General features: G+C 41.8%; 1 protein-coding gene across 7 annotated transcripts in view; it reads right to left on the reverse strand.

Moving 5' to 3' along the window:
* The window catches only part of LOC139267231 (intersectin-2-like), a 297,091-nt gene that overhangs the window by 36,710 nt on the left and 233,191 nt on the right, over nt 1-27,190 (reverse strand). For 5 of the 7 annotated variants that reach the window (XM_070885216.1, XM_070885218.1, XM_070885214.1 and 2 more), the window contains 5 exons: nt 26,334-26,430; nt 23,007-23,198; nt 7,441-7,562; nt 5,227-5,333; nt 1,356-1,539 (listed from right to left, as the gene is read on the reverse strand). In XM_070885216.1, the coding sequence (XP_070741317.1) occupies nt 1,356-1,539; nt 5,227-5,333; nt 7,441-7,562; nt 23,007-23,198; nt 26,334-26,430 (702 nt within the window). Of the gene's footprint in view, nt 1-1,355; nt 1,540-5,226; nt 5,334-7,440; nt 7,563-14,577; nt 17,491-23,006; nt 23,199-26,333; nt 26,431-27,190 lie in introns of those variants that run through there. The other 2 variants (XM_070885219.1, XM_070885220.1) reach the window with 2 other exon arrangements.

Raw genomic sequence — 27,190 nt, forward strand, 5'->3', positions numbered from 1 at the left:
CTGTGAGAAAAGGAACTTTAGAAAGATAGAATAAAAATTTCAAACTTTCCAATTCACTCTCATTTCTCAACAGTCATCCACATTTTTTATATATATATATATATATATACACGCTTATCTCATAGCTTAGTTGATGGTATATTTTGTATCAAAAAGAACAAAGAACAACCCAAAATATCTAGATCTAAATTAGCTTCTAAGTCCCTGGCAATGTGGTTACAGTTCACACCTTAAGCACTTTATCTTGGTGAAATTTTTCTCAGCTTTAAGGTCTGCTATGTTCTAAGACTAAAGTAAGAAACAGCTCGATTTCTCAAGAGTAATACAACAATAAAATGGTCTACTTAAAATTGGAATAACAGTGACATTGATTTAGTTGCTGAGACTCCACCATACCAATTTTAGAAAATTCAACCAAACTCAAATCCGAGGAGGACTAGGAGTGTAACCAAATACCATAAAAAGTCTTGGGTTAGATTTTCGGCGAAAACTGTAGTTTTACACCAAAATTACAGTTTTCAGACCGAACTTTCAGCCTTTACGTCTGCGCCAGGGTAAAGGAGGCGTTGCACGACGATTCGCGGCACAAACCGCAAGTTTCAGCAACTTTAGTCCTGGGCTGGGAGCGCTGCGAGAGAGGCCTTTGGGGGGCGGGACAAAAAAAATAAAATTCCAAAAAACATTCACAAAACCCTTAAGCTACTAAATCGCTGAAAAATAATTTAAAAATAAACATTTTAACTTACCTTTTTTGCAGGTTTTCATACTTACCGCTGCTGGCAGGGCTGCACCGACAGGTTTGACCTGTTGGTATTCTGGGTGCAGTGTATGGGTCGGGAGAGTGCCGAAAGTATGACACAAACACAATCTGCGTCATTGCACATTGGCGCATCTCTCCCTGGCGGTACTTGGAAGCGCTGCCGCAAACAGGTACCCGAGGATCCCGCCGACCGGATTTTCGGTGCGGGGGATCAAAATCGCGGCAAAGACCTGGTCACAAACATGGCAAAAATCCGGCCCATACTGTTTATCTTGTCATAATGTACGATGATGATTAAGAGGCACAAGATACATTTTGCACAATTTAGTTAAAGGCCTTTTAACACAACACTATCTCCCAAACAGGGAGGACAAACAAGTGTATCAGCTGTCCAGCTTTGAATTTCACAAACTTATCATAGGGCAAAAGATCAAACATACTGCCCCAAGATTTACATGCTCTCCCAGTCTTTCATGGCCAAAATTTAAGTTTTAATATAGGCTGGTAAAACAGAGCAAGGAATAAGCTTACAAAACTCATCAATATAAAACATTTTGGAATGTTTCTCAGACAAAGAAAAATCCTTTTTCCATACCTTAAGATAATCTTTAAATTCTGGTTCTTCATCAGTTTTCTGCTGAAGTATGGATGCTCCGTTTAACTGACAACTGCAAAACCGGATGTAAGCCTGCATGTGTGACAGTTCTGCTGCCAGGATGTCTCCAATCATCTGCACTGGCATCTTCTCCCCACCGGTCTTCTTCCTCACACGCAGAGCCCTTGAACCACGGATCATGAAACTCAGGCTTATGTCATATAACCAAAATAAATGAAGCAAAAACTACTAGGAGTTCTTATACAAGGTAAAATCTAGGGTATGATCCAGAAACCTCTCATCCTCTCTGATGCTGCGAACTGTGGCCTATTGCTGCTCAAACACAGATTCTCTATTTCAGAGTCTTGCTTTTCTGGCATTTAGTGCAAATGTGCTGCCCTGAAAACCCGGGACCTAAAGAACAGGTGGTGGATGGAGAAATCACAGGAGATACAGCAGCTGGCCGACAGCCATGATGTGCGAGGATTCTTCACCGCAGTCAAGGCCACATACGGACCAAACTCCCAAGACCCCATCCCACTCCTGGCCAAGAACAGGGAAATACTCATCAAGGACACCAAGACAGTCAGGGCCCGCTGGAAGGAAGATCTCCTCAACCGAGACTCTGTCTTTGACTCGAGTGTTCTCGACTCCATCCCGCAGCATGCTACCCGCCACCACCTCAGTGAGATCCCAACACTGCATGAGGTAGAAAAGGCCATAAGACAGCTAAAAAACAAGGCTACGGGAGCGGATGGAATCCCTGCTGAGGCACTGAAATATGGTGGAGAGGCACTACTGGCGCGAATACACAACCTCATCTCTCTCATCTGGAGGGAGGAGAGCATGCCGGGAGTTCTTAGAGATGCAGTGATCGTGACCATCTTTAAAAAAGGGGACAAGTCTGACTGCGGCAACTACAGAGGAATCTCCTGCTATCAACCACTGGGAAAGTCGTCGCTAGAGTCCTCCTCAATCGTCTTCTCCCCGTGGCCGAGGAGCTCCTCCCGGAGTCGCAGTGTGAATTTCGTCCCCTCCGGGGCATAACGGACATGATTTTTGCAGCGCGACAGCTGCAGGAAAAATGCAGGGAACAGCGCCAGCCCTTATACATGGCCTTCTTCGACCTTACAAAGGCCTTTGACACTGTCAACCGCGAGGGTCGATGGAGCGTCCTCCTCCATTTCGGATGCCCCTAAAAATACGTCACCATCCTCCGCCTGCTTCATGACGCTATGCAAGCCGTGATCCTTACCAACAGATTCATCACAGACCCAATTCATGTCGGGACCGGGGTCAAGCAGGGCTGTGTCATCACCCCAACCCTCTTCTCAATCTTCCTCACTGCCATGTTCCACCTCACAGTTGATGAGCTCCCCTCTGGAGTGGAACTAAACTATAGAACCAGTGGGAAGCTGTTCAACCTTCGCCATCTCCAGGCCAGGTCCAAGACCACTCCAATCTTTGTCGTGGAGCTACAATACGCGGATGACGCCTGCGTCTGTGCACATACAGAGGCTGAACTCCAGGACATAGTCGACGTTTTACCGAGGCGTATGAAAGCATGAGCCTCACGCTAAACATTAGTAAGACAAAGGTCCTCCACCAGCCTGTCCTCACCGCAGAGCACTGCCTCCCAAACATCAAGATCCACGGCGTGGCCCTGGACGATGTGGACCAATTCCCCTATCTCGGGAGCCTCTTATCAACAAGAGCAGGCATTGATGATGAGATCCAACAACGCCTCCAGTACGCCAGTGCAGCCTTCGGCCACTTGAGGAATAGTGTGTTTGAAGATCAGTCCCTCAAAACTGCCACCAAGCTCATGGTCTAAAGGGCCATAGTAATACCCACCGTCCTGTATGGCTCAGAGACGTGGACCATGTACAGTAGACACACCAAGTCACTGGAGAAATACCACCAATGATGTCTCCGCAAGATCCTGCAAATTCCCTGGGAGGACAGACGCACAAACATTAGTGTCCTCGTCCAGGCCAACATCCCCAGCATTGAAGCACTGACCACACTTGATCAGCTCCGCTGGGCAGGCCACATAGTTCGCATGCCAGACACGAGACTCCCAAAGCAAGCGCTCTACTTAGAACTCGTCCATGGCAAACGAGCCAAAGGTGGGCAGAAGAAACGTTACAAGGACACCCTCAAAGCCTCCCTGATAAAGTGCGCCATCCCCACTGACACCTGGGAGTCCTTTGCCATAGACCGCCCTAAGTGAAGGTAGTGCATTCAGGAGGGCCCGAGCTCCTCGAGTATCGTCGCCGAGAGCATGCAGAAATCAAGCACAGGCAGCGGAAGGACCGTGCAGCAAACCAGGCTCCCTGCCCACCCTTTCCCTCAACGACTATCTGTCCCACCTGTGACAAAAAATGTGGTTCTCGTATTGGACTGTACAGGCACCTAAGAACTCATGCTAAGAGTGGAAGCAAGTCTTCCTCGATCCCGAGGGACTGGCTATGATGATGAATATACTGTGAATCCACAATGGCTCACATATCGCACTTCACACATATCATGAAGGCTCCCTCCACTTTCAATCCTCTGTGTCTAACTTAAGAATTTAGCGTTAGCTTGAATTCCCAATATCAAACTTTACTTACTCACTTCACACAAGTATGAATTCTAAGAAATTCCTATCCAACTGCACCTCAAGGCTGAATTCCTGCTGAGGTGAAACTCTACACTATTCTGGCCTCTCGCAGATATTCCAGTGTGAAGACAGCACCCTAAAGCCCAAATTATGTTCTTATCTGATCTTCAGGTGCAACTGAACAGTCATGAGGACTGGGAACCTTTGCCGATTCCCCATTCTACCCACGCTCACTCAGCCCAGCACACTGAGGCTAGTTGAAGCACCCGCCCCCTGCTACCTCAGTTGCGATCAGCAAACTCACCAGAGACCTGGAATTGAACCTGGGAACCTCAGATCTGTAAGATTTAGTAGACACCACCTTGTGAATAGTGCCTTTACCCACTAGGCCATCAAACAAGCTTACACATGGTGGCCTGGAGTTTCCGCTGCGATATGCTGTTTTTTCAGAGCAATTCGCCCCAAATCATCCAAACCAGTACAAAAGATTAGACAATTTCAAGTGCAAATTACGTCTAGTGTAAATCGAGTTTCCACTAGTTTAAAAACCATTGTGCTAAAATCTGGCCACACCCCTCATGTCAAATTAAACATAATTGAGTTTCTGATAATTGCTCTCATTTGCATGCCTTCAGGGAGGCTCTTAAAATTAAGATTTTTTTTTTTAGACGCAAGGACACTAATGGGCGCGTTTGGGAAAAGCATTTTAAGATAATTTTTTAAAAAGTTACCAAGAAACTGACTAGTGTACACCAATATAACTAGCAAATAGAACTGTATAGTTTAAAAAAAAGTCATTTTCAGTTATTTAAAATCGGGTTACTAACAGGTGGTGGACCACACTCTGACCAAAAAATGGCTTATTTTTTGAGAGAAACCATTTTCAGCTGTATTAACAAAACTGCACCAGGTGAACACTCTTAAATACATCAAGGAATATTTTTTTAAACTTAAAAAAAAAGTTACATTCTAAAGCGCTGCCCAATTGCACTGATTCATAGCTGATTTTACATCCAGCGATATGCAAATGAGTTTGAGTGGATACGTAAAAAAAACTTCTCAAAACTAGTGCAATATGTGCTCGGATCATCGATTGCACCCAAAGTTGAAACTTCAGGCTGACATTTCTAATAGCATGCAATAGCTGGTGTACTAATATAAAATGTTGGTGATTCTCCCACAAAGAACACAACATAACAAAAAATAAGCCACTTTTACAAGACTCGAGCAAAACAAGGCTCCCCAGCCAAAAACACACACACTTACTTGAGCAGCTTGGTGTTGGGCATAATGAGTTCTTTCCAGTTCACAAAGATTGTTCCCAGGTCAGTTTCTGTCATAAGCCCGGATTCAGCCATCTGTTTCTGAAAAACCTGCAAAATAGAACGTGCACGTACATAGTGTACAAGCAAAGAGTTCCATTTCCAAAATCAAATTTCCCTTTGATCATGTAACTCTTCACTTCTTACTGTAATTAAAATTGATTCCTTATATCACCCCCCCAGATCAAAATTTTGGTTTGCATTTCAAGATAACTGGCCTTTATTGCAAAGCGGAAACAGTATAAAAGCAGGGAAGTTTTGCAACAGCGATACAGGGTATTGGTGAGGCCACACCTGGAATACTGCGTGCAGGTTTGGTTTCAAATATTTACGAAAGGATATACTTGCTTTGGAGGCAGTTCAGAGAAGGTTCACTAGGTTGATTCCAGGGATGAGGGGGTTGACTTATGAGGAAAGGTTGAGTAGGTTGGGCCTCTACTCATTGGAATTCAGAAGAATGAGAGGTGATCTTATCGAAACGTATAAGATTATGAGGGGGCTTGACAGGGTGGATGCAGAGAGAATGTTTCCACTGATGGGGGGCGACTAGAACGAGAGAACATGATCTTAGAATAAGGGTCCGCCCATTTAAAACAGAGATGAGGAGAAATTTCTTCTCTGAGGGTTGTAAATAGAAACATAGAAAGTAGGTGCAGGAGTAGGCCATTCGGCCCTTCGAGCCTGCACCATCATTCATTATGATCATGGCTGATCATGCAACTTTAGTACCCCATTCCTGCTTTCTCTCCGTACCCCGTGATCCCTTTAGCTGTAAGGGCCATATCTAACTCCCTTTTGAATATATCTAACGAACTGGTCTCAACAACTGTCTGTGGTAGAGAATTCCACAGGTTCACAATTCTCTGAGTGAAGAAGTTTCTCCTCATCTCGGTCCTAAATGGTTTACCCCTTATCCTTAGACTGTGACCCCTGGTTCTGGACTTCCCCAACATCGGGAACATTCTTCCTGCATCTAACCTGTCCAATCCTGTCATAATTTTATATGTTTGAGATCCTCTCTCATTCTTTTAAATTCCAGTGAATATAAGCCTAGTCGATCCAGTCTTTCTGCATATGTCAGTCCTGCCATCGCGGGAATCTGTCTGGTGAACCTTCGCTGCAGTCCCTCAATAGCAAGAATGTCCTTCCTTAGATTAGGAGACCAAAACTGAACATAATATTCAAGGTGTGGTCTCACCAAGGCCCTGTACAACTGCAGTAAGACCTCCCTGCTCCTATACTCAAATCCCCTCGCTATGAAGGCCAGCATGCCACTTGCTTTCTTTACTGCCTGCTGTACCTGCATACCAACCTTCGATGACTGATGTACCATGACACCCAGGTCTCGTTGCACCTCCCCTTTTACTAATCTGTCACCATTCAGATAATAATTTGCCTTCCTGTGGAATTCGCTGCTTCAGAGGGCTGTGGAAGCTGGGACATTGAATAAATTTAAGATAGAAATAGACAGTTTCTTAAACGATAAGGGGATAAGGGGTTATGGGGATTGAGTGGGGAAGTGGAGCTGAGTCCATGATCAGATCAGCCATGATCTTATTGAATGGTAGAGCAGGCTCGAGGGGCCGTATGCCCTACTCCTGTTCTTATTTCTTATGTTCTTATACCACAATAGAATAATAGAATCAATTATTTTGTGTAAAAGCAGATTGTCTGGTAAGAACGGTGTTTGATTGCAAAATTATATGACATAATGCTAGGTACTTCAGCTCATTCCTCTATTCAGTTGCTTTAATAAAATATTTTGTCTCATGAAATCCCTCAAGCTTACTGCGTACCATCTTTAACCAAGGCTGAGCCGCTCCCTGGCTTCTCTCAATGCAGTGTTAAGCCGCTGCTGGCAGGCCAGTGATAACTTTGATTTTCACTTCTTTTGACTCCCCGCCTGCCTCCCCCGCCCCCCTCCTCTCTCTCCCTCTCCCTCTCCCCCTCCCCACCCCCCCCCCCCCCGCCGCCTCGAAGTGTCTGGCCGTTACCTGACATGTTCCCACAGCAGTACAGTTGAAATCAAACACCACCAGCAAAGGGAAATTGAACCTGAATCTCACTACAGCTGTAGTTGCATTGAAACATCAGACCACCTCTCCTTTGCTCAATGTTTTATAAAATATAGTAGTCATTTAGTTCTGCCAGTCCTTACCTCTAAAACCAGCTGCAAATCATCCATGTATCTCTCTTCAGTCTGAATCAGTTCATGGATATAACCCTGACGTTTTCTTTCCATGGGTAGCATGGTATCAAGGGACTGGAGGTCAGCACACCCTGCAGGTTATTAGAGTTTATTACTGACTGAACCGCATGCATCATTTCAGTCTTCAACAGCATTTTATATAGTTTGAGAGCCATTAACAAAATCTGTTCCATTGTGTTCTTAGTGTCATACTGTATTTTTAATTTGAGGGATCTTGTGTAAATATAATGCATTAATGCATGACTTAATAAAGATTGCTCTTGCAGCTGGTTATTCCTCTTCACAGCACATTGAACAACTCCCAATTCTACAACTGGAACTATACTCCAAAGTTAGATTTTGGTTTTGGAAAATTTATTTTAAAAGGCTAATATTGAAAATATTAAATGGCATGTATTAGAGCGGCTCTAAGGGTGGCATTTTCCAGTTTATGCCCCGCCTCGGAAAGATGCACATAAGGAAATAAGAATTGCTTTAATCGGTTACATCCTTTTCGGAATGACTATTTTGAATGATTAGATGAAACACTAACATTTAGATTTTCATAACACAGAGAGCTGTTGGATTGTCATAAAAACCTAACTGGTTCACGAATACCCTTTAGGGAAGGAAACCTGGTCTGAAGTCCCACACCAATGTGGTTGACTCTTAACTGCTCTCTCAAGTGGCCTAGCAAGCCACTCAATTGTATCAAATTGCTTTAAAGAGTATTGCAGCAGTTCAAGAAGCAGCCCATCACGACCTTCTCAGGACAACTAGGTTTGGGCAATGAATGTTGTCCTTGCCAGCGATGCCCAAATCCTGAGAATGAATGAATACATTTTAAAATAATATAACTTTTTAAATTTAGAGACCTAAATAAGACATTTTGAAGCCAACCACTCAAACAATGGTTTTGGATTCAATAAGCAATATTTAAAGGTCATAGCTCAGTCACTGGTTTATAATGTATGAAGAAGACAAATTCCATTTTTATTGCATGATTTTTACTGGTATTTTGAAATCGTTCTGTAATTCCATCTACTCTCCATGAAAATTGAAGGCATTGATCATTTTGCTTTTTTTTTGTAATTTTGTTCGTCCCACTCTTGGCGACATTATTGATGCGCTACATGTTACTGAGCATCACAGATACCATCCATGCTTAAACTATGTGGCACCTTTCTACCCCAAATGATTTCTTCCCCTTCTCAATGCAGCACGGATTGGCAAATTCATCTGCTGGAGGCAGCCCAAGTGCTGACACATTCCCTCACTGACCTGCTACTGTTCCCTTTTGTCCATTCCTCCTGTCGTCAGACAACTACATATTAACCAGCAAATGGAACATACCAGAAGGTCAAGAACACAGCCACAGTTGATTTAAAGATTTTCTTACATTAATTCTTTATTTCAAGAGGCATATGAGGGACCTTTAACTATGAGGGCAACAATACCAAAAGTGGTGTATAAATCATTTTTTTTCAGCATGCTTTTATACACTAGTCAACCCTGCAGATTTTCCAAACATTTGCAATCATCAAAAGCAGGCTGGCCTATTTGCAAGGATTTGCAGCAGAACTGCTTATAAAGCAATTTCGTAAAGAACACTCATGCCTTGCTGTAAGTTAAAGATTCATGCAGCAACATTTGTCTAAAGCACAGACCTCTTTCTATGTTAGAATCAATGCTCTGCACATCAGACTCATAAATTTACTGCCAGTGGCCATTGTGGTCCACATCTTATCACTTGGACTGAAAAGGACTAATCAGGATCATTCCCATTTACATTGATAAAGGAAATTTCTCCTAAAAATTGCAATAATTATCAGTCACCAAGGGTGAAATGGGATCTGCAGAAAATCTAAGCTTGGTGGCATTTAACCAATTAGTGATGTGCCTCAGGAGAATGATCCAATAGTAGATTTATACCTCTACTAAAAGGCGAGGTTTAGATAACTAATTACTAGGACAAATATGATCACAGTTGAGCAAAGGAGCAGTACACAATGCAAGAATAGGAGCATCCAAAACCAAATCAAAACCTGTGTCCTTTTGTCCTAGCACCACTACTCAACTTGAAGTAATATTCTGGATATAGTTTTTCCATTCCTCTTATCTTGTAAATTTCTATAAGACCATCTCTCAGATACCTCCTTTCCAGGCTGAAAGGCCAAACTTCCTCCAGTCCTTCTTCATAAACCAAACCTTTCATATTTCTGATCAGCTATGTGATTCTTTTTTCCTGCCTCCAGTGCTTAAATGCCTCCCTTGTTTTTTGGTGATCAGAACTGGATACAGTACTCAAGTCAGAGTACAGCTTGATCACAACTTCTTCTGACTTACATTCTACTCTTTTGGCTATGTAATTCAACATGATATTGGCTTTGCTAATTGCATCTCTGCATTGGTTAGAGATGTTTGGCATTGTGACTACAGGTACTTGTAGGTCTCTTTCAACTCCATCTTTAGCTATTTAAACACCGTTCATGCAGTATGTGTGCCATCCATGTTTCCTTCCTCTGTGCAGTACTTACACTTGTTAGCATTACATTTCTTCCGCCATCATTTGGTTACGTACATATTTTGTCCAGCTTATTCTATAATGTCTGAGTTGCCTCCTTCAATCCCACTGACCCTTTAGTTTTGTATCATCAGAAAATGTGACTAATTTGCATTGAGTTTCTGAATACAAGTCATTGATGCAAATGAGAAACAGTAGTGATCCGAACAGTGAGCCTTGAACCAACCGCTTCAGTACTCCCACACATCTGTTCTTATTTTATCGGCAATGTGCTTGTATGAATCAGGTTGAGTGATACACACGATTATGTGAGGCTGTTCATCCAGTTCAAAATTAAGAAAACTCATGAGATATCTGATTGATACTTTAAATTATCTGATGTTGAACTGCTGCAAACATCAGTGTGTGAAATGGGCATCCTAAATGCAGTACTCCAATACTGACTCTACTATAATGATCTTTAATCAGCATGTGTAATTTTAAAGTTGCAACTAGGCAAAATTAAGACACCTGTTAATTCAATGCTCCAGATTCAATGACTACTACCTCTGAAATAATAAACTGTGGTCCTTCATGGTCAATTGCTTAATTTGGTGGAATTTTATTTTTGTGATTCAAATAAATTAGCAATATAACAATTTGATAATGGGAGCACTATCACCACAAGGACCACAGCGGTTCAAGGAGAAGATCCACCACCCCTTCTCACGGTAACTAGGGATAGGTAATAAGTGGACAAATATTAAAAAATACTAATGTAGATGTATTTTAGTTATATGCAACATTTTAATTTTTTTTCACTAAATAGTTCCTTAGGTTCAGTGTCACTGGCCACAAGTAAATCAGTGTGCCTTTAGTTATCTGGCGAATGCAGTGATACAAACATCACGTGCCGCCACATGATCTCAAGTTTTGGAGCAGAAGAACATACTCCATCAGACTATGGCATAAGCTATAAACAACTGAATAAATGCATTGAACATTAAATAGTTAAATGAACTGTGCTCAACACAAAAACATCTAGAAATATCGAGTGGAAACCAATTTTAACCCTGTGTGCGCTGTATCCAGCAAGATAGAATCCAATAAATAATTAATTCCATTATTAGGTTTCATATTTTGCCATGATCTTCACATCACAGAGATTAACTTGACCAATTCTGACCAGGGCTCCTCCTCCTTCACTCCTTGAATCCTGTACTCATGTATCTTACAAATCTTAGTGGATACAATAGATTATTTTTTCCTCATAATTTTATCTTCTTGGTTCCAAACCTAAATGAGATTCCAAAAACGTGTAGGTTCATTTGATCTTACTTTAAAAAAATGTTTTTCCAAATAAATAACTGAACAAAAGTTTTCAAGATTTGAATATTGGCATTTAACTCCTTGAAATTGCTATGGCATTTATGCATAAATAACAGTGCCATTCGCCTCATTGTTATTTTGACAGCAAAATCTGGCCCATTAATTGGTAATTTATCTAATTTGCTGTCTATGGGACATTGCCGTTGACAAACTGGCTGCACATTTTCTGACAGAGCACAGGAAGGCATGAAAGGACATTGTGTATTTAGAAACATAGAAAATAGGTGCAGGAGTAGGCCATTCGGCCCTTCGAGCCTGCACCGCCATTCAATAAGATCATGGTTGATCATTTCCTCAGTACCCCTTTCCTGCTTTCTCTCCATACCCACCCCTTGATCCCCTTAGCCGTAAGGGCCATATCTAACTCCCTCTTGAATATATCCAATGAACTGGTATCAACAACTCTCTGCGGCAGGGAATTCCACAAGTTAACAACTCTCTGAGTGAAGAAATTTCTCCTCATCTCAGTCCTAAATGGCCGACCCCTTATCCTAAGACTGTGTCCCCTGGTTCTGGACTTCCCCAAACATCGGGAACAATCTACCCGCATCTAACCTGTCCCGTCCCGTCAGAATCTTGTATGTTTCTATGAGATCCCCTCTCATCCTTCTAAACTCCAATGTATAAAGGCCCAGTTGATCCAGTCTCTCCTCATATGTCAGTCCAGCCATCCTGGGAATCAGTCTGGTGAACCTTCGCTGCACTCCCTTAATAACAAAAATGTCCTTCCTCAGATTAAAAGACCAAAACCTAACACAATATTCCAGGTGAGGCCTCACCAAGGCCCTGTACAACTGCAGTAAGACCTCCCTGCTCCGATACTCAAATCCCCTAGCTATGAAGGCCAACATACCATTTGCCTTCTTTACCACCTGCTATACCTGTATGCCAACTTTCAATGACTGATGAACCATGACATCCAGGTCTCGTTGCACCTCCCTTTTTCCTAATCTGCCACCATTCAGATAATATTCTGTCTTCGCGTTTTTGCCCCAAAGTGGATAATCGACATTATACTGCATCTGCCATGCATTTGCGCACTCACCTAACCTGTCTAAGTCACCCTGCAGTCTCTTAGCATCTCCCTCACAGCTCACACCGCCACCCAGTTTAGTGTCATCTGCAAACTTGGAGATATTACACTTAATTCCTTCATCCAAATCATTGATGTATATTGTAAAGAGCTGGGGTCCCAGCACTGAGCCCTGCGGCACTCCACTAGTCACTGCCTGCCATTCTGAAAGGGACCCGTTTATCCCGCCTCCCTGCTTCCTGTCTGCCAACCAATTCTCGATCCACATCAGTATATTACCCCCAATACCATGTGCTTTGATTTTGCACACCAATCTCTTGTGTGGGACCTTGTCAAAAGCCTTTTGAAAGTCTAAATACACCACATCAACTGGTTCTCCCATGTCCACTCTACTAGTTACATCCTCAAAAAATTCCAGAAGATTTGTCAAGCATGATTTCCCCTTCATAAATCCATGCTGACTTGGACCGATCCTGTCACTGCTTTCCAAATGCGCTGCTATTTCATCCTTAATAATTGATTCCAACATTTTCCCCACCACTGATGTCAGGGCTAACCGGTCTATAATTACCCGCTTTCTCTCTCCTTCCCTTTTTAAAAAGTGGTGTTACATTAGCTACCCTCCAGTCCATAGGAACTGATCCAGAGTCGATAGACTGTTGGAAAATGATCACCAATGCATCCACTATTTCGAGGGCCACTTCCTTAAGTACTCTGGGATGCAGACTATCAGGCCCCTGAGATTTATCGGCCTTCAATCCCATCAATTTCCCAAACACAATTTCCCGCCTAATAAGGATAATCCTTCAGTTCCTCCTTCTCACTCGACCCTCAGTCCCTCGTACTTCCAGAAGGTTATTTGTGTCTTCCTTCGTGAAGACAGAACCAAAGTATTTGTTCAATTGGTTTGCCATTTCTTTGTTCCCCATTATAAATTCACCTGAATCCGACTGCAAGGGACCTACGTTTGTCTTCACTAATCTTTTTCTCTTCACATATCTATAGAAGCTTTTACAGTCAGTTTTTATGTTCTTGGCAAGCTTCTTCTCGTACTCTATTTTCCCCCTCTTAATTAAACCCTTTGTCCTCCTCTGCTATCAAGTGTATGTACAGTAACTGTAAAAACCTAATCATCGCCTTTAAATGTATCATGCTTTCATAAGTGGTATAATGCAACTCTTAAAGAATATAGAAATAACTCAATTACTGTTGGCTATGTTCCAAAAATGAAAATAAAATATTTGTATATAAATCCGAGGAAAATATGCAATTAATTATCTTATGCTAAGATAATTTTCTATCAGAATCTAGCTTGTATAAAAGCACATTCCACTTACAAAGTGGTAAATATTTATGGTTCTATTTTGTGCACCTCTGTGGATAACTGAATATTAGACATTAGTCATTTCAACCTCAGTCAAAAGATGGTCAATTCTGTTATGAGTTTTCAGCCAAGAGTTTGTCAAGCAGATTAGCTCTTGTCAGGTAAACACTCGGAATTCAAACTACAGAGTTGCCCAGTCTGCAAAAAGTGGATCTCACAGCCGTGAGGACTTATTCCAATAACTTCTCAGTGGACCTTTTATTAAAAAATTGCCATGTTACAATGAACTGAACAACCTGATAATTCTCATGGTTTGTCTAAAATTGTAAATGCAAGAAAGTTACTGCCTTGTTTGGGTCCATAAATGTTTTGAAATATCTACATGATCTAGATAAAGTAAACTGATTATTTATCCTAGCATGTTGCGTCAACTGTAGTCCTGTAATTAAGTTTATTAATTGCACCAAATATGTTACTCAATAGCTTCATTTGATGAAAATTAGTTGGGTGGGACACCCATGTCTGTGCTGCTTGTGGCCATGTCTTAGACTTTCAGGCAGCCTGATTACTGTATTTGTCGTGGAGAAGCTTGTGAATGAGTTGCCAACAGCTCCGGCTGGTAGCTGCACTGCTCCCCCACCTTGCAGCCCTCATCGACTGGCTATAAAATAAAAAAATGCACTAAGCCAACAGACAATGCTAAGTAATAATTTTAAACTGCAGTAATAGTACAATCTTTACCTGTATGTTAATGAGCACCTGTGCAAGTAATTGGAAATGGTAGAAAGATGCAAAAAAAAATCAAGTTTTTTCTAAAGGTAGACAAAACAGAAAATTCACACTCTCGTACTCTCAAGTTTATATATTTAATGAAAACTTGCATAGTACAATAGTGATAAATGCATATACACACGCAAGTCCATTTATATGTAGATCTGATAGAAGCAATTTCTTTGTGTATGCAAATCTCTTTTTAACCAAATTCCAGTTTATCTTTGATTTAGCCATCATATAGTACACATTTCCTGTATGTGCAAGTCTCATTATAAGCAGCATTTAGGACCTTTGCACCCACTGTAATAACAGGATACCACCGTGCTTGCATAGTTGTAAAGCTATGTCTTTATGTTCATGCTATCACTTAATAGAAAATCTTATATTACATTTGTATTACTCTCGTAGTCTTCAATATTACAACTTAATACTGAGCAGAACTACACGCTTATCAGTTTGTCAGATTGATTCAACTTTTGCTGGAAATGATACCTTGCACTTCTTAGCAAAGGTGAACTTACTTCACCAAAACTGAAGTCTAGCCTACCTGGTCGAACTATCTATCTTGGTTAAAAGCTGCACTGCCCACAATTACATTTTCCACCTAGAATAGCTTCACTATAAATAAATCAAATTTGAAATAAAAAGGATGTGTCTTCAAGATTGTTTCTAGAGGGAATCAACAATGGCAAGTGTACAGTTTATGCACTTCCAAAACTGAGGTCTGCTCTTCACCTCCAATTCCTATCAGTGAACCAGAGATCAGGTATAAGAGCAAGGGTTAGCTACATATGCAAGTCACACACTTACCAATCTTAAGTCCCAATGGAAAGAATTAAGTATCTTCAAAATAAATTCTATTTCAAATGCGATTTACAGGGAAGGTAAAAAAAAACATGACAGTGCAGCTTTATGGATAATTTTATGCATTGCACATTGTCTAAAAATAGCAAAACCAACTATTTATCGAAATGGATCATTGCGAGTTTAATATGAGCTAAATCATTGATAAACTCAGAAAATATTTGGAGTAACTGGATTAGTAATAAAAAATATATACACAATACAAAAACAAATGTCAAATCACATTTCCTTTTTTCTACAATGAATGAGCTTTCAAAACCTGATGCCTGCTCTTTGTGATGATAAAATGGGTACAACAATCCAAAGATGTGACCTCTGAGGTTTCCAAGGCTTGTATGTACAGTGCTATAAAAACTCTCAAAATGTACATCACCACCTTTGAACTATTTGTAAGACAGACTAGCTTTATGAAGGTGCAAAATAAACATTTGTCTGCTTGTTCCAGCTACCCAACTCGATGAAGAAGAATAAAAGCAAGCATGCTATGATACATTAAAACTACTAATCCTTGTAATGGAACTGATAATTAGACTATCCTTTTAACACAGCTCTCTTCAATTAGTCTTCAATAAAGACCATTCTCAGAAAATAGATTTTGTAGGAGTTTCCCCCATCTTGTTACATAGCAACAGATTCACACATTACCCAAGAACTTTTTAACTCTTTAACCCATAGAAGTTTTGTTTTTACTAACTTTTATTGAGGACTGCAACTCTCAGCATTGTCTTGCTCGAGGCGCCACTCTCAGGAACACACGAACATACTGCACCACGGGTGATGGAACTCAGGTCTGTACCTGTGAGCTTGAATTCAAATGCATCACCTGGGCAGTCACTTAATGGATGCCAGGCATTTCTCCACACAATAGGGCAAAGAAAAAAAATCAACACAATCGGTAGTTTTACAGCTTTATCTAAGTACTTTCATTTGATCTATGCATGCTGAGGTAGTCCTGCCTCCTAATATCATCCTCTTGCTTTCTCTCATTGGATAGCTAGAGGAGGAGAGGGAACAGCCCCGAATCTCGACTCAGTTTTGCACAGCTGAGGGGGATCACAAAGAGAGTCCAAGGCACATATGGAGCACCAAATGATCACAGCCAAAAGAGTAGAGGGCCACAAGTGGTCTTTTGTGCCATGTTATGAGTAACACTGCCATGGAGGCTCTTTCATTAATGCTGCTCAGTCCAGAGATCAATTCCAAAATAGAGAGACATCTCCATGTATGTGGCACTGCATTGGAGACATCAACATAGCAGTTCAACAGACAAAATGACTGAATGGTCAAAAAGAGCATTTAGAATAAAACATTTGGTTATTGTCTCCACTCACTGAACTTGAGATGGGTGTCTAAATATGCTTTAATGGGTTGAAGAGTTAAAAAGAGTTTATCAGGACAGGGCAAACACAAACACTTACATTTCAAATGATTACTATTAATGCTAATAGTGGGTCTTTTTGTGACAACATTTCACTTAGGAGCAAGGAAGGCCCATCTCACAAGATACAATATTCCAATGATTGCACAAGGTCTAAATTGTCTGAATGATGGGACAAGAAAGCACAGGAACACTGAAGGTGACAGGACAGAAAGCCACAGAAAGACCCACTATCCTTCCTTTAAACCAACTTGTGAAATACAAATTAATAGGGCTTTCACTTTCGGGGCAGGGAAATAACCTCTGGTTATTTGAAAAGGCAAACTTTTGAAATCTTTACACGGAATGTTATCGGGAGCAACATATTTTAAGACCTCCACTGCATTTTACCACCTTTCCCCAGCTTTGTAAAAGGTACATAAATCACAAGGCCTCAAAGTTGCTGGTTCCGATTACAATTACACACAAAGATTGTAATAATGTGGGAAGTCCATTGGTTAACTGTTAGCTGAGTAGCTAACGAGTGAGGTTATCTAATTAACCAAATAACTGAAAGCCCTATAAACTAAATAAGATAGATATTATCTGATCCGTTTTCTGCAATATTTAATAATAAGTAGGATTAATCATGCGGCATTCATTTGATCAAGACTGTACGCGTATGCCCAGCGTCCACCTTGCAATGAAACTGGGGATAGTGGGTCTCTTTGAGGGCTTTCATACTCTGACTTTGAGAAGAAGGCAACAATACGGTCCTAAAAAAAAATGAGGAAACAAAAATAAGAAAACAGAACACATTTACAGATGAAAAGGTAGAGATACAGAATGAAAGACACAGTAACTATGGACAATAAATGAAATTTAAAGATGTATACAGTTTTGTGCAAGAAAGCAGAAGAGTTAAGAGCAAAAATTCAACAATTAAGGAATGATGACCATGGCAAAAGCTCAATTTTATACATTTAGATGTTTCCATAAGTTTAAAACATTATTTTCTAAGGAAGACACCGGTATAAAATAACATAATCCAGTAATAAAATGGTTCAACATCAGATGGTTTTTCACAATGTGCTTTAAGCCACTTTTACAGACCATGTCTAAAGCTGAAAAGATGAATGGAATGGTACAGCTCGAGACCAAAACAAGCTTTATCTTCTATCTTATCAGTTATGGATCCTTACTAGCAGACCAAAACACTGCATTAATCTGAAGTAAACTGCTTTTGCCAAAACAATAGTGCTTAAAAGGAACCGGTAGTTATGATTTTCTCCCTTTGTCTCCTCCAGGGTTTGAACTCTATTGGGATATTGTTCTTTCCTCCTGCTCTCCTGAAGGCCTTGATTCTTGTTTTAGGGTATAGTTTTTGAGTGCCGTATGCCAGCTAATTCTTCACCCAACTGACCATTCTTCATCATGAGCATCGACAGTGTCAGCAGGCTACTCAATGGTGGAGCGGGGGCGGGGGCAGCAGCACAAATGAGCTCAATCCTGTCCAAGCACATGCACTTTCCAGGAGGAGTCACTCGATAGCAACAAGGAATACTAGCTTAGATGTTTTTTTCCCCCTTCCCTAGCCCAGAATCATTTTAGTCAATTGTAGCGTCCCTATTGCCTTCCACTCCAACCAAGATCAACGAACTCAGCACAAATCAGGTATTAACTGTGGCAGCCTCAGAGAAACAGGAGGAAAATTTAAATATCGCTAAAAAAAAAACAAGTGGATGAAAGCTGACAGGTCCAGTTGGAAATGGACTTAAGCATATTGTTGATCAACACTAACTGCAACAGAGAAATGAGTTTCGGAACAATGGGCCCAAGTTTCCACAAGAAAAAAAACGGGCGCCCCTCCGAGCTGGGCGCCCGTTTTTCGCGCCTAAAAAAATCCTCGGTATTCTCCACCTACTTACAGGTCCTCTGGCCCTCAGCGCAGCCAGCACGAGCTGTGGGGGGGTCGGAGCCAGGTCCCTGCGCTGAAAACAGTGCCGGGACCTCTGCACATGCGAGCTACAGTCGGCACGCAAGTGCAGTAGCTCCAGGCGCCGAACTGTGTGGGAGTGGCCCGAAGCACGCAGCCCCTAGCCCTGGCTGAATGGCCTCACTGGGGCTGCGTGAATAAGGCTCCTCCCACGGCCAGCTCCTGCTCCCCGCCACCGACAAGACCCGACACCCGCTCCCCCCCCCCTCTCTCCCTCCCTCCTCTCTCTCTCCTCTTCCTCTTCCTCTTCCTCTCTCTCTCAGCGACACGAACGGCTTTCTCCGCCCCCTACCCCCACTCCCCTCCCCTCCCACTCAGCGGCACGAACGGCTGCAGAATTCTCCCTGGCTGAAGCACTTTCACACAGGTAGGAAGATGGTTTATTTAATCTTTTCTTGGCTTATAAATGTTTATTCAGGTTGGATTTATTTGTATAATATTTGTAGAAGTATAAATAACGATTTATTGTCGAATTTAATGAGTTCCCCCCCCACCTCGTTCTGGACGCCTAATTTGTAACCTGCGCCTGATTTTTTAATGTGTAGAACAGGTTTTTTCAGTTCTACAAAAATCTTCACTGGCTCCATTCTACTTTAGTTTGGAGTACATTTTCACTGGAAACTTTCAAATCAGGTGTCAGTGGCCGGACACGCCCCCTTTTGAAGAAAAAATTCTGTTCTAAAGTAGAACTGTTCTACCTAACTAGAACAGCAGAAAAAAAAATGTGGAGAATTGCAATTTCTAAAATAGTCCGTTCTCCACCAGTTGCTCCTAAAAATCAGGCGCAAATCATGTGGAAACTTGGGCCCAAAGAGTCAGGAAGCACAGTGGAAATCTGGAACACATTTCCTTCAAAAAGCTGTTGAGACTAGGTCAATTGAAAATTTGAAAACTGAGGTTGATAGATTTTTGTTTTGCAAGGGTATGAAGGGTTACAGAACCAAGGCAAGTAAATAGAGTTAAGATAAAGATCAGACATGACTTATGAAGGGAAAGTCATGTTTGACAAATTTGTTGGAATTCTTTGAGGATGTAACGAACAGGGTGGATAAGAAGACTTCCAGAAGGCATTTGACAAGGTGCCACATAAAAGGTTACTGCACAAGATAAAAGTTCACGGGGTTGGGGGTAATATATTAGCATGGATAGAGAATTGGCTAACTAACACAAAACAGAGAGTCGGGATAAATGGTTCATTCTCTGGTTGGCAAACAGTAACTAGTGGGGTGCCACAGGGATCAGTGCTGGGACCCCAACTATTTACAATCTATATTGACGACTTGGAAGAAGGGACTGAGTGTAACGTAGCCAAGTTTGCTGGCAATACAAAGATGGGAGGAAAAGCAATGTGTGGGGACACAAAAAATCTGCAAAAGGACATAGACAGGCTAATTGAGTGAGCAAAAATTTGGCAGATGGAGTATAATGTTGGAAAGTGAGAGGTCATGCACTTTGGCAGAAAAAAAAATCAAAGTGCAAGTTATTATTTAAATGGAGAAAGATTGCAAAGTGCTGCAGTACAACGGGACCTGGGGGTACTTGTGCATGAAACACAAAAGGATAGTATGCAGGTACAGCAAGTGATCAGGAAGGCCAATGGAATCTTGGTCTTTATTGCAAAGGGGATGGAGTATAAAAGCAGGGAAGTCTTGTTACAGCTATACAGGGTATTGGTGAGGCCACACCTGGAATACTGCGTGCAGTTTTGGTTTCCATATTTACGAAAGAATATACTTGCTTTGGAGGCAGTTCAGAGAAGATTCACTAGGTTGATTCTGGAGATGAGGGGGTTGACTTATGAGGAAAGGTTGAGTAGGTTGGGCCTCTACTCATTGGAATTCAGAAGACGGAGAGGTGATCTTATCGAAACGTATAAGATTATGAGGGGGCTTGACAAGGTGGATGCAGAGAGGATGTTTCCACTGATGGGGGGAGACTGGAACTAGAGGTCATGATCTTAGAATAAGGGGCTGCCCATTTAAAACAGATGAGGAGAAATTTCTTCTCTCAGAGGGTTGTAAATCTGTGGAATCCGCTGCCTCAGAGAGCTGTGGAAGCTGGGACATTGAATAAATTTAAGACAGAAATAGACAGTTTCTTAAACTACACGCGGAGAAGGGGTTATGGGGAGCGGTCAGGGAAGTGGAGCTGAGTCCATGATCAGATCAGCCATGAGCTTATTGAATGGCGGAGCAGGCTCGAGAGGCCGTATGGCCTACACCTGTTACTATTTCTTATGTTCTTATGATCTAACTGAATGGCGGTACAGGCTCGAGGGGTTGAATGGGCTACTCCTGTTCCTAGTCAAGTTGTTCGTCCATCTTGGTAGACATCATTATTATTAGATAAAATTTGCTGCTTTAATTTGTGAAATCTCTATTTTAAAAGTTATCCATTTCCTATCTTTTATTGGATTAAAAAAAACAAGCAAATCAGAGTTACGGCTAACAGAGGCTTGACAACAGCCTGGGAGAAGGCTGCCTTCTTACACATGGGAATAGTATACAGCAACCAGGATAAAAACTATCCTCTCTAAAATTTGTGGGGCAAAATAAAATGGCAATCCTACTTCTTCAGCGGATATGTAATGATGGAAAGACAGCGATGGCGGGAATTCAGGCCCGACCATGATACCCGTTTGATTGTCAGAAGTGATTACCTTTCAATCACATTAGACATAACCCCTCGCGTCTGGATGACTTTGGGGGAGGTGTGAACTGGAAGAGACCATACCTAATCAATAAATCAAAATTTAAAATGCTAATTTTTGAGTCATATATTTCTGAAACACAGTTAAGTGGAGTTTCCCCCCTAAACTTTCTTCTGAAGTCACTATTGCTGTGGTATGGATTCATGAGTACTGTGTATTGAGACAGTGAGGCTACTCAAATCTTGTATGGGACCACAGCTGAGTCAGCTTCTGTTCACACCCAATATCCATATTGACAGATATAACTGGATAGCAATCAGGAACAGGAATCCCTGCTGATTTTGCCTTTCCCTAGCTCAGAGTTAATGGTGATGCTCCAACTATTGCCCAGCTAATCTGCCTCAACACAACCTGTGGATTCGAAGCAAGGATTTCTGGTCTGTATGCTTTAGTAATACACCAGGTGATGACAATGGGCCATCAGAGGAGCTTAAAATATGTGAATTTTATGTTGACTCCCACATGAATTTAAACCAATTTTATCAATACAGATTAGAAAGACTTTGATATTGGAAAATTAAATTAGTCCCTGCAGAATTCAATTCTCCAGAACAGCTGTCAACTTAGGTGAACCGAACAGTTCATTGAATACCCATGATTAAGAATCAGCCTCAATTCACCCTCATTCATTTTGAACTGATTCAGACTGATCACTTCCTGGTGAGAGGTCTATAATCAGGACTAGTTTTATTTACCTCTATTGTAACCTTACAGATGTATTTGGATGTATTTTCCATTTTTAGTGGGTCAGCATTTTTATATTGTCGCTGCATGTCCTTTCGTTTCTGATTATTATTAATTGCGTCATTCTAGATTTTGCTAGAAGAATGTTAGCACAGATATACATTTTATTCGTAATCATTAAATTTTGCTAATGTCTATAAATAGTATCTTTATGTTTTGCTTTCATCTGCACCACTGATCAGCAATTAGATTCTCTGTTTACAATCACTGATGGGCCTATTGTATATTTCCAACGTCTTCTGTTTTTATTTAAAATTTCCAGCATTTGCAACTTTTTTTTTCTTAGCTTCAAAGACTGGTAGGCTACAGGCCAATAGAATGAAAACTGAACCTTGGTATGTTGAATGCAATATTGTGAGCTTCACTAGTAAAGATATGCCAAAAATTACAATACCACCTAGCAATTTTGTTTAAAAAGGCTATTAACACTCGCTCATCAGGTTGAATTTGCGGCAGATATAGTAACAATATTTCACTTCATGTAGCCACAATGGCTGTTTACCCCTTACCTAACTCTACCAGAAAACAGTCACAATTGATTAATAAAATATTTAATATATAAACAGAAAATGCTGTAATAATCAGGTCAGGCACTTTACAGCCTTACAGACTCAAAATTGAGTTCAGCAATTTTAGATAATAACCTCCACCCCTGTCCTGAAACATTAACTCTGTTTCTCTCTCCACAGATGCTGCCCGACCAGCTGAGTATTTCCAGCATTTTTTGTTTTTATTTCACATTTCCAGCATCCGCAGTATTTTGCAAAATATTTAAAATGTATTCTTCCAGTGTCTGTCTCAATTCTGCTTTAAGCATATTTGAATAATTTTTCATTACTTACACTGCTGACTTGGATCGGAGTCTGTGGTAATCTTGACATAATTGGAAGGGAATAAGCCATTCATTCCATTTAACTCTCCCTGCCACCAATCGGGATCATCCTTGTTTAGCACGTTAATGAGCTGCCCTTTAGAGAAACTGAGTTCATCTTCGTTCGCGGCAGTGTAGTCGTATATTGCTATGACCTGACAGACTATGGGAAAGAAGAAACATTTTGAAATCAAGTGACTGAGTGTGTGTCTATGTATATATAACTGTGCACTTGTTGAGAGAAATCAAACCAAAAAAAGGCAAAGAAACAAAACAAAATTCCAAAGGACTATCAGGGCCTAAGAGTTAGAAACATGAATAAAATTTGCATAAGACTTTTGCATCCACAATTCATATCATCAAATAACTATAAGGCACAATGTAAAAATTGTAATTAGATTCCCAAATTTTAAAAATTATATATTCAAATACCTTTAGCAAACTTTCTACATTACATATAATGAAAGTGGCTAACCCTACTGCTCACCCTATTGCTAGGTTAATAACTTGGAATTCTCATCTGAACATCACAAGGACCGCAGCAGTTCAAAGAGAAGGCCCACCACCATCTTCTAGAGGCAATTAGGGATGGATAATGTAGTGTACTAATCCAGAGAATGCAAGTTAAAATCCCACCTTGCCAATTGAAAAAAAGGCTGCGTCTATTTGTACTATCTGAAAGGCAGCCGTTTCTCTGATTGGATCTCCATTTTCACATGACCTATTGCTGATTAGTCCCCTTGGAGGATAAGCCACACCCTGAAGTTCCTCGGGAATGTGTAACTGGAACCATCCAGCCCAACTTCTGAGTGACTTTCCAATTTGTAATTCAATCCATTTTGACTTCAGAAGCCACAGAGGATAGATCTCCCCAAAAGCCACCAAGTTCCAGTCGAAGTTCACTACCCCTGCGTAAGTGCATCCCTCCGCCAGCTGAAGTCCCTTACCCCAGCGCAAGTGCTGCATTCCCCCAGCCGAAGTCCCTTACTATGTGCGGATTGTTAACAGGTTATTGGGTATGAAGTGAATAGTGAGTGTCGTGACTTCTGGATTTCATCCACCCCAACGATGTCCCTTGTAACACACGCACTGAACTTGCACGCACCAGGAGGTTGGAAGAACATGATCCGTCTTCCGAGTTCCCTCTCTCCCCTCTGCTCCCCCCCCCCGCCACCTGTATCTCTCACCCCGCCCTCCAAGCTCGCCCCCTCTCTCTTCCCCCCCATACCCAGGCTCTATCTCTTCGCCGCCGCCGCCCCCCAGCTCTCTCTCTTCCTCCCCCCAAGCTCTCTCTCTCTCTCTGCCCCCACCCCCAAAGCTCGCTCTCTCCACCCCCACAGCTCTCCCTTTCCCTCCCAAGCTCTCTCTTCCCCTCCTCCCCCTCTCAAGCTTTCTCCCCCCTCCCCCAAGCTTACTCTTGCACCCCCCCCACCGCAAGCTCTCTCTCTCTCCCTCACTCCCCCCGCAAACGCACTCTCTCTCCCATTCACTTCCCCCCCCCCCCCCAAGCACTCTCTCTCTCTCCCCCCCAAACTCGCTCGCTCTCTCCTCCCGCTGCCAAGCTCTCTTCCCCACCCCCTTTCCATCAAGCTCTCTCCCCCACCGCCCCCAAAGCGCTCTCTCTCCCCCCCGCCCCCACCGAAGCTCTCTCCCCCTAAGCTATCTATCTCTTCCCCCCCCCCACCCAAGCGTTCTCTCTCTCCCTTCCTCCCCCCCCAAAGCTCTCTCCCCGCTTCTCGCTTCCCTCTCTTCACCACCCAACCCCTCCCCCAGCCCCCCCCAAAGCAGATGCTCGCGGCGCTGTGGGTGGCTTGGCAGATGCTTTCGGCTGCTGCTAGATGGATCGGAGGCAACGTGGTGTTGGACACATGTGCAGAAAAGGGTTAGTGGGAATTGCAAGCGCAGAATGGAGACTTAGTACAAATAGTTCCTCCATTTAAAAATAAAATCAGGAAACAAAGGCAATTAGGGAAGGGCAACAAATGCCAATCTTTCCAGCGACACATTACTAGCATTGCCAGGATCCTGAGAAGTTTTTTTTAATAATGAAAAGGACAGCATATAGCTGAAGACCACCATATTAGCACAAGTAACCTGACTTAGTAATAATAGTCAACCGTGGCTCAGTGGTAGTACTCTTGGCCAAGTCAGAGGTAGTGGGTTAAAATCTCATTCCAGAGACTTGTGCACAAAATACAGGTTGACACTCCAGTGTAGTACTGAGAGAATACTGCACTATTGGAGGTACTGTCTTTCAGATGAGACGTTAAAACGAGGCCCTGTCTGTCTGTGGACGCAAAAGATCCCATGACACTATTTTGAAGAAGAACAGGGGAGTTCTGCCGGTATCCAATATTTATCCCTCAACTAACATCATTTCAAAAAAAATTATCTGGTCATTATCTCATTGCTGTTTGAGAGATCTAGCTGTGTGCAAATTGGCTACTGCATTGCCTACATTCTGGCAATTCACAGAAAGGATGTCAAGGCCTTAGAGAAGGTGCAGAGGAGATTTATTGGAATGATACCAGGGATGAAAGACATCAGTTATGTGGAGAGACTAAAGAAATTGCAATTGTTCTCCTTAGAGCAGAGAAGTCATAGAAGTCATAGAAAGATATGGCACAGAGGGAGGCCATTTGGCCAATCATGTCTGTGCCGACAGGGAAGATTTAATAGAGGCGTTCAAAATAATGAAGGGTTTTGATAGAGTAAATAAGGAGAAACTGTTTCCAGTAGCAGAAGGGTCGATAACCAGAGGACAAAGATTTAAGATCATTGGCAAAAGAACCAAAGGTGACATAAGGAAAAAAAAATTATACATGGCGAGTTGTGATCTGGAATGCACTGTCTGAAAGTGTGGTGGAAGCAGATTCAATGGTAACTTTCAAAAAGGAATTGAATAAATACTTGAAGGGAAACAGTTCCAGGGCTATGCGGAAAGAGCAAAGACTAATTGGACTGCTCTTTCAAAGAGCCGGCACAGGCCTGAGGGGAGAATGGACTCCTGTGCTGTATCATTCTATGATTATAACAGTGACTACACTTCAAAGTACACCATTGACAGTAAATTGCTAATGGGACATCCTGAGGTTGTGAAAGGTGCTAAATAAATACAAATTCTTTCTTTCTCAAACAGAAAATGAACATGCCTGTGAATGGGTTAACACTTTTAAAAAGATCTAAAGTTGATGTATATCCTCACTGGGATGAAGCACTGTTTTTCAAATCCAGGGTATAAGACCATTAAGAAAACAAAAGCCATACACTGAGACATTAGAAAAATTATTCTGGTCACCTGGAGTTGGAGCAGGAGTGGATTTTCCACTGCTTTGCCCAAGCAGTTTGACATGGCTGGCAGGAAACCATCCTTTTTGACGCTTTTTACCTCTGGCCTACAAGTGAAAGAGAACAAAAAAAACATGAAAGCAAGTAATGGAATGAAAGACATTTCTCAATATGCTGTAGTTTAATTTCATCCTTATTTTGCTGAAGTTCCTTTCCTTTTCATTAGGTGGTGCTCCACCCAGGAGCCTAAAATAATATGAAATGAGCTAAGGAAGTACAGGGTTTGAGCGATAAGGGAGTAAGGGGTTATGGGGAGCAGGCAGGGAAGTGGAGCTGAGTCCATGATCAGATCAGCCATGATCTTATTGAATGGTGGAGCAGGCTCAAGGGGCCAAATGGCCCACTCCTGCTCCTATTTCTTATGTTATGTTCTTAAGTGCTAGGCACCCTTGAGAGTGAAGCTTACAATCTTCCAGCAGGGACCAAAGACTCGAACCACTTCAATTACAAACCCATTTACCCTGTGCAACTTTCCTTTATATTACCATCCTGGAAGATACATGACTTTCCCCTAGCTATGAGAGCAGTTTGCCCATCTGAACAAAGTGGTATTAGTACTGTATACACAAGCCAAAAACGAACTAAACTAAACTCAACATCACCCATAAAACAGAAATATGACAATATTCACCAACTTGGACTTTTAGCACTTGAGCTAAATAGTTGACTGACTGGGATAATGTGATTTAGTGATGCAAAGAGAGACAAAAAAAAGGTATGAAGCAAGAAAGAACATCTGGCCTGTAAATATCCCTCTGATGGTAGATGGCCAAAAATGCCACATCACATTCTAAATGTGACTTTAAC

This window comes from Pristiophorus japonicus, chromosome 7, assembly GCF_044704955.1.
Source record: "Pristiophorus japonicus isolate sPriJap1 chromosome 7, sPriJap1.hap1, whole genome shotgun sequence".
NCBI lineage: Eukaryota > Metazoa > Chordata > Chondrichthyes > Pristiophoridae > Pristiophorus > Pristiophorus japonicus.